Source organism: Atta cephalotes (genome assembly GCF_000143395.1).
Source record: "Atta cephalotes unplaced genomic scaffold scaffold00075, whole genome shotgun sequence".
Lineage (NCBI taxonomy): Eukaryota > Metazoa > Arthropoda > Insecta > Hymenoptera > Formicidae > Atta > Atta cephalotes.
In genome coordinates, this window is record NW_012130139.1 from 556603 (window position 1) to 565916 (window position 9314).

The following is a 9314-nucleotide window of genomic DNA, read 5'->3' on the forward strand; positions in this document are numbered from 1 at the left end:
ATTTGGTTACAATGAATACAAACAATGAAACAAATTATTTATTTGAAAATGGCAAAATATATTGATATGATTGATATTGTTCCATGCAAATAATTGCTTTCTTAGAACAATCATTACATTTTTTGACCAAAAATATAGAAACAATAGCTTATACGTTACAACAGCATTAAACGAGCAGTGCTATGTGCTATATCAATTATGTTTGTGCTGTACAGTTCGATTCAAACAATCGCACTTATTGATTCAAACATTGGTTTGTCAGGATCATAACAATCTTTATTTGAATACAATAAAATTTATTAAATTCAAAGAAAATCTTTTTCTCTGTACGCATATCGTATTTTATATTTACGTTTTCATGCTGATCAATGTTAATTAATGTACGTTGTTTCTATCGAGACGTATAACGTATTGTTATAAATTGTTATATATTATATATTATATTAAGTAATGTCACAAATCCTTAATACTATATAGTATAGATGACTGTTGTTTTTATACACATTAATTTTTATATTACAATTATAAAACGATGGGGGAGGCGTTATATACAAACTTAAGAAGGATCAAAAAGGCACTAAGAGCGTGTGCTTATCCAAACTATAAACTAAAACTATTTTACGGTAAAACCTAAATATGATAAAAACCTAGATGATACATATTGAAAAAAAATAGTGTAAAAAGTACAATCCAAGTGATATTATCTTTACTAAGTGATACGATATACCTTTTTTTTATATTTTCATTGTCTTCCTATTTCAATCTCTCGTCCTAAAAATATAACAGTAACTTTCAAAAAATAAAACACAAGTGGTATTAGCCTTATTATTTTTAATTAGTTCTAATAATGATACGTCATTTGTATCTTTATCAAAATAATTAATTAAATTCTATCAAATTAAGAAGTGAAACCCAAAACTATCTTTTTATTATCTTTTTATTTATTTAACTTTAATGATATGTGTAATATCATGTGTATAAAAGATTTAATATCAACAACAGGCGCCAAGTTATTTATTATTCAAAAAGTAAAACACAAGTGGTATTATCCTTATTTTTAATTAATTCTAATAAATGTTACTTGACATTTTTATATTACAATTATAATAAATTTTCTTCAAAATAAAAATGTTCGGTTCTCGAAAACGCAATTTTCTGTAATCAGCGTTCGCTCAGTTTGGAATAACTGTGCGATATCGCGTGGACGCGAGACGGAATCGTTTCGCCTGATCCCTTCGCAATAGAATCGTGAGAGAGAAGGAGAGAATGGATGGAGCTCCGGAATCGTTCCTCCGGAGATGAGGGAGACTGCCTCCTCCTTATTTACGGCGAAGCGCGATAATAGCATGGATGATGGGGCCTCCGTCCCGAAGCGAGATACCGAACGTAGCCATGGCAACTGCTGCCGTAGCCATATTGGTCCACAGCCAGCTATCGATAATAGGAAAGATAAGAGGCAATCCCTGGGCATCCGGGATATTTTATTGTCGGCAAAATGGCGTCCCAGAGTCTCCCGCTTTATGCCAACTGTCCCGTACGCGGGGAATTCGTCGTGGCGTAGTATGATATTAGACAGTTTGCTAAAACTACGAACTACATCACGAAAAGAAAGTGAAGAATTTAATTATCTCACACCAATGTATCCTTTGAATATGTATTGCTATATATACGTCGCAAGGAGAGGGCAAAGACGAATTAGAAATGTTGTATTGATATTAAGTCTGTTAATATATTTAACATTAACAAATAAATTGAGTAACTTTGAAATTACCCTGTATAATAATAATTCCTCTAATAGACGTGCTCGCATGTAGATATACACATAAAATATTTGCTTAATGATATCAAAATTCGAATTACATTTAATATTTACATTCCATTGCCGATATAATAATCATTATGTTAAGTACAATTCAGCGAAAAATTTGATCTGACAACTTGCCAGTTGAATAAATGCCACTTTATATACGTATAGTTAATAAATTTATTTTATTAAATTAATTAAGTCACAATTTATAGTTTATATAAATAAAATGTAAAGTTGTTCATCGAAATCGATTTACAAATAAATCTCTTGAAGCGAAACGGCCCGAAAGGATAGAGAGAATAAAAACTGTAAATTATACAGTATATCAATAATTCGTGAATGGCAGCTGTTTATTAAATCGGATATCTCTTTACGCGAATTTGTTATTTTAAAATCGTTATAGAGATATAAAAACTACAAGCTATATTTACGTATGTTAATTATATGAAGTTGTATTTCATTGTGCCATCAGCTTTCATTTCGTCCTTTTCGTTGTATCAAACTTATTGCATAGTTAAAATACAGTTGTCGATGCTATTTTCGGGATTTTTAATTAATGAAATCATGCGAATATGGAACGGAAGCATCAAACATTGAATTAAGAAACACATATAATTGTTACCGTATTTTGATCTTTATTCAACTACATAATGACATTTGTTACATCAAAGATTTATTAAAAACTTTGCGCTGAGAAAGAGATCATAATAACGGTTTTTTACTGCATGTATGTTATTATTTGCGTACAAAAGTGAATAAAGTTAAACAAAGGAATTAATAGAATTGTTTCCTGTCTTATTTTGTCACAACTCTAAAACAGCTTAGATTATTCATTTCCTCAAAGATAGTTTCATCGCGCAATAATATGATATTAATGATAACGCTATTATTATATGTACAATTTGTGGCAAAGTATAGAAGTGTGAAACAATTGAAAATTACACGCTGTTAAAAAGGAAACTCTCTCTCATCATCTTTCAGAAGGAGAATATTAAGTGCCAGATCAGTAGTCTTTATATAATTATTTGATACGATTACTTCGATATACAATAAAATATATATTTAAAGTAAAAATACAAAATAAAATTATACTAAAAAATAATATTAAGGGACTCTTTTGTCCATTTCTCGCAATAATGTTTCTAAACAAAACTGAATATTTAAAAGTCATGCTTATGTTCTCAAGGAGCAATCATGATTGTATAATGTAGAGTTGTAAGCACGTCATTGCAAACAGATATTGTTTGTCGTCGTAAATCTTCATAAAGTTTAAAGTTGAAAGCTGACGATGAATAGCCCCGCCCTTCCCTACATTCTTATTCATTTGTTTTTTGTCAGCGAATCAAGATTCCTTACTTTATCGTCGATAACAATATACAAAAAGACGAAAATACAAATATAAAAAAAAGACAAAATACGTAATACGAAATACAAATACAAAAAAAAAAGAATAATGAAATACAATTGATAAAAAAATCGATATATAAAGGCTTAAAAAATGAATAAACGTAATAAAATATTTATACGTGTATAAAATAAAAGTACAAATACGTAATTGTACTAAAAATATAATACTTGATAATATTAATATTATATTTTTGTTCATTTATTTTTTAACTTGCCGAAATCATCAAAATTCACTATTATCAATTTCGATATTATGAAATAATAAAAGAATAAATGATTAAATAAATTTTAATTTAAATAAAAGTATTTATTAATAATACTAATAACGCTAATAATAAAAAACATACATGCAAAAAATCGAATAAATATTATATATAAAAGTGTTAAAATTATAAAAATTTATTATTTATATGTTCAACGGAGCAAAAAATATCCAATTAAATTTTTTCCGATGTAGTTTATCATATTATAAATATTTTAAAATAAAAAAATTTTTTTTAAATTTATAATATTTTTATTTGTATTATATAATTATATAATTTATTTGTTCTTTTTCCATTTCTTTTTCTATATTTTTTTTATTTTTGCATTTTAAAGTTTTTTTTATATTTTTTAATAATAAATGAATTGTGAATATAATAAATGATATTAATAAGAGAATAAAAAAAATATTTCTGATCTGGCACATGCTTTTCTCATATATATATACACGTATACACAATCGCTGTCATAAATACATCTCATTGTAATAAATTTACAAATGTATATTTTCCAATGGATTAATTTAATGCAAATTATATTTGTAGAAGATTAATTAACGAATGTATGTATATACACAATACGTATATATACGCGCGCGCGCGCGTGTGTGTATGTGTGTGTGTGTGTGTGTGTATTACGTCATATCACAAAATTTCAGGAAGCGATGTGAGGCTGCGATTGTGTAAATATGCAATTCCGGAATCGTAGAGATAGAATAGTCAAATCTAAGACATTTGAAGCTTACAAAAGTGTGAATCTTAAAACAAAACCCGCTAAATGGATCGCCACTTTAATTACTTAACACACGCTCTCTCAAATCATCCATATTCCCATTATCCCCAATTATTAAGAAATATTAAACCATTAGAAAGCTAAATATAATATATTCAAATAAAAAATAATTATCTTACATGTGTACAAATGTACATTATCATAATATATATGTACAAAGAATGGCTGTATAATATACAACATAACATTAGGTGATAATTCCCATTATTCCCAATTATTAAGAAATATTAAACCATTAGAAGGCTAAATATAATACATTCAAATAAAAAATAATTATCTTACATGTGTACAAATGTACATTATCGTAATATATATGTACAAAGAATGGCTGTATAATATACAACGTAACATTAGATGATAATTGGGAAAAGCGCGTGTTATTATGAGCAAAGGGGAGTCGGAGGAGTTTGTCTCCTCTAAATTTTAACAAAGAGAAACAATTAAATTATGAAAAATCATTTGACGAAAAATCATTTTTATGGAAAGTTAAATATTTATATCAATTCGTAAAAAAAGCCGAAGATTCTCGAAGGCTGACTTTAATAAGATATATTGTTATAAGTTTTGTGTAAAGATAAAATTTTATTTAGCACCCATCCTCTCCCCCGATTGAAACTCTATATACGACATGCGTGTTATGCAAATGTATGTACAAATAATTACATATATACACGATTATAGTCATTGCCAATCGATCGCGATTATACTCACAGCCAATAGCCGTGTACGGCGAGAAGAGATATTGGGGACACAAGTCGACACAAGCGTTGTTCTATCCTTCTTGACATTCAGAGAGTGATAAAGCTAGAACGACACTTGTGACGACTTGTATCATCAAATGGAAAGCATTCATTATATCTTATTGTTTTATTTTACATCGTACCGTTATGATCCTTGTCGTTCTTGTATGGCTGAAACAACTTGGGCTGGGATGGATGCCGTTGCTGTCGTTGCTGCGATTGAGGTGGCTGAGATGGCTGAGATGGTTGAAATGGATAAGGTAGCTGAAATGATTGCGGCTGCTGACGATGCTGATGTTGCTCTTGCTCCTCCTTCTCCTTCTCTTCCTTTTCCTTTTTCTCCTTTTCCTCCTTCTCTTTCTTTTCCTTTTCCTTCTTCTTCTTCTCCTTCTCCTTCTCCTTCTCCTCCTTCTCCTTCTCTTTCTCCTTCTTCTCCTGCTCCAGCTCTTTTTCAGACTTGTTTAATGAAAGCGACGACAAGGCTGATATATCCGACGTCGAAGGAATCGCCACGTGATGATACGAGGTGTTGCTCACGTTGTTTTCGAATGGCTGTACCGTCATGACCGGTACACTCATACCGTTTAGTCTCATCGGCTGCTCGCCGCTGCTAAGTCTATCTCGTGATATTATTGGCATGACAGGTGCAGTAAGGCGATGCGCGTGGTGCGAATGATCCGGATGCGAATGCGGCAGCGGCAGCGGCAGCTGCTGGACCGAGTGATACGACGATGGATACGACAACTGACTAGAAGGACTTGCTCCGTAATCGTACTCGCTGGAGGAGGAAGAATTTACCGGGCTAAGTTCTTCGATCAACGGCGGCCGATATGGCATGGTGATAGGAGGAGGAGGAGGAGGTGGCGGATTGCCCATGGGAAAGGCGGAAGCAGCGATGTTTGGCATCTGCATACTCGACAGGATATGCAGCGGCGGCATTGACGGGTGCGATAGGTGCGAGGGTGCAGGATAAGGGCCGCTCAAAGGGCGAACGTGTGGCCGATGGAGCGCGGTGACTGAGTTGGTCTGATGATACCCGGTATAACGATAATAAGTAGACGCAGCCGCGGCCGCGACCGCGTTCGGATACGGTGATGCCGAAGGGGCCAAGTGTGTCGTCGCTGGTAAATTCGATGTGGGAATAGCCGGGTAACCCATATGCGGAAACGTGCCAGCCGAGGCAGCCGCGAGCAACGCTGCCGCTAGAGTAGGATCTGAATTCCACGAGAAGGGCCATGATAAGGATTGCCGCTGCCTTTTATCTTTCATGCGTCGATTTTGAAACCACACCTGCAAAAAACGTTCCTATAATTACAATCAATTCTTTTTCAAAATAAAATTTCTTTGCAATTATATTGTATAATATATACACTAAAGAAAATTATGTTGTATCAACAATATTATTTTAATTAAAAATAATTTTGTTAATTTATTTTAACTTTATTAGTGAAACAAATACTTTATGCTCATATTTCAATAAAATTTGATTTCTTTCATTAATAAAAATGTTATTGACTCAAAAAGATTTTCAATTAAAATAATGCTATTAATGTAACATCATTTTCTCTTCTGTGTAGTTGGAAAATTTGTGTTAAATTGATATTCAACATTTCTTAGTGTCAAAATGAGTAAGTTGATAAATAACAAAGTTAATAAAAGTAACATGTTTTAAAACATCAATTCTAACAATAAGATAAATGAATAAAATATGTGCTAATTTAATATATAAATGTTAATTTTATTGAAAAAAATATGATTTCACAGCTTTGCTTACAAATTGTTTCACCTTTTTTGCCTCAATTTTGTAAATAATATTTATGTTACTATCTAACATATTCTTCATCTTGTTAAATTAACACAAAATTTTAAGTGGAATCGTTTGGCATACAAATCTTTATTAATTATTAATTATTAAGAATCTCTTTCGATAACTCGTAAGAAATAATCGATTCCGCTTCCCCGTGTCTGTTTAGCTTTTTATTCGACGTTTATGTGCAAACCGATCGAAACGCAAGTCTTTTCCTATCGTTTAATAACGGCTATTACAGTATGAAAATTATTACTGTTTTAACAGAACGAGACTTGGCGCGATCTTAGGTGCATATATCTATATTTCTATAAGATAAACGCTCAGATATTTAGATTCACGTATGTAGGGAATTCTCAGAGGCGGCGAACGATTATACTGGTAATTCGTGCGGGACGTTTACCGTCATTTAACACCTCTTCGCCGTTCCCCTCCTCTCCGTTGTTCGCCGCCGTTTTACGACCGCCAACCGAGGCGAGTGCGAGCTGCCGCGAGATGAGAAATTAAGAGATCCATTAAAGTCCGAGGTGGGCCGCGAGGTAGTCGCTAATTGAGCCGTTTAACACTTTTGCCCGACCGGTCACCCCTCGATCAGGGCCGTGACTAAACTGTCGGTCCCCGAAACGTTAATATGCGGCTACAATGTGTACGTACATACGTATACACATATATGAGATAAGGGAGGAGTTCTCGTTCTGATCCGTCAGGATTTCCGCGGGATCTAACGTTACGGCACTGTCGCGGGACACGCGAGAGAGAAGGATCAAAGGCCGAGAATCGCGGCCGTTGAATCGCTCTCTCGAGGCTATAATCGCCGATCAAATATGGCCGCAGCTGGCCACGGCAAGAAATATTCATTCGGCAGCTCTCGGCGGCTCGCGCGAACAAAAACGTCACTAATTGCCTTTTATTAAGCCGCTTGACTTTAGGGGCCCTTGTCTTTGCGGATACGACGTGGTGGCCGTGAGAAATTAAATCGGGATACGAGGAATATTACGATTAGATACAACTATATTATTTAAATGTCTTAAATATAATTTTAGGAAAGAAGACGGAATTAAGAAGGAGAAAATGATATTGCAATAAACAGATATAAATATCTACAAAAAAGAAAAATATAAACTCGACTTTTATTCGCATATTTATTATTAATAATTATTAAATGATTGAAGGATTTTCTTAATAATCCGCCGCAAATTTTTCAATCAAACACGAAAGCGCTAATGGAAAATGTTATTACACCGATCACAAATGAAGATACTGTTTATCGATGCGAGTAAACGTTTGCTCATTCTCGATCAATTCATTTCTCGGTATCAGTCGCAACATTCAATCTAGCGTTTATCTAATGGAAGAGATCGAAATTATATTTTTTACTGTTCTGTTTTGACAGAGACTGTCCCAAGTGTAAACGTTAAATAACTCTGTCACCGATTTTGCAATGCACAAATATTTCAAGGTTTCTGATAGATAAACGTGAAATATATTGATAAAACGAAGAAAAACTATTGAGACTGTGAAATCTTTATAATCTAGTTTTTTTTCGTGTTGTAAAGAAGATTACAAATGTGTAACTAATAAATACTGATCTTAGGAAACTACAGTTAATTATAATTTTAAACTTTCAATTTTTTAAGTGTTTTATTATGAAATAATAATTTATATAATTTTGAAATCACAATACTTGCACACACATACAATAATGAAACATAGCAAGTTTAAATTTAAATTAAGACTGTAGATTTTTGGATTATGACATTACGATAAGAAAAATTAAACAATAGTAAAATACATACACGTTCAATTATAATTAAAAAAAATAGAATAAAATTTAAGTATACATAAGGAATGTGTGACTTCAAAACTAAATGGCGATTATAGAGAGTTAATGTGTGATTTATCAAGAGAGAGTACGTTTAGAAAAATATACTTGTATCTTCTTTTTATTATATTATATTATAAAAATGTTTTTTACCTTTATCGTAGATTCCGGCAAGTTAAGCTGTGTAGCCAATTCGCATCTTTTCGGTCGGCTGACATAATTCTCTCTGCTAAATTCGCTTTCTAGCCGAGTTAGTTGCTCCCTCGTAAAGGCGGTTCTATATCTTCTCACGTTAGGATCTATAGGAGGGATTGATGTCTGCTGATGTTGCTGCTGAGACTGCTGTTGCTGGTGCTGATTGAGACGCGAAGTCGATGATTGTAGATCTGCATAAAACGCTGAATGTTATAATCTTCCTTAATACGCCAGTAAATAATTTTTATCATTTTGAGAGAATGTTTTTGCACATATTACAAAATTATTTTACACAATTAATTCGCATATTGACGAGCGATTTCGTTTCCTTTAGTGATAAATTGAGAATATGAGTGCGATTTTTTTTTATTGGTTTTGTCTTCAATCTAAATATTTTTAATTTTAAAATGAGCAGGATTTGCTAGAAAAAACTATGTATATTATGTTCAAAATTAATCAAAATAGTAAAACCATGCAAATCCG

The 9314-nt window shown here is 32.4% G+C and overlaps 1 protein-coding gene across 1 annotated transcript in view; it reads right to left on the reverse strand.

Moving 5' to 3' along the window:
- Nucleotides 1-5139: 5139 nt before the first annotated feature.
- The window catches only part of LOC105624308 (segmentation protein even-skipped-like), an 8358-nt gene continuing 4183 nt past the window's right edge, over nt 5140-9314 (reverse strand). Inside the window, exons 2-4 of the mRNA XM_012205668.1 lie at nt 8790-9022; nt 5545-6297; nt 5140-5388 (exon numbers count right to left, since the gene is read on the reverse strand). Of these exons, the coding sequence (XP_012061058.1) occupies nt 5140-5388; nt 5545-6297; nt 8790-9022 (1235 nt within the window). The remainder of the gene's footprint in view (nt 5389-5544; nt 6298-8789; nt 9023-9314) is intronic.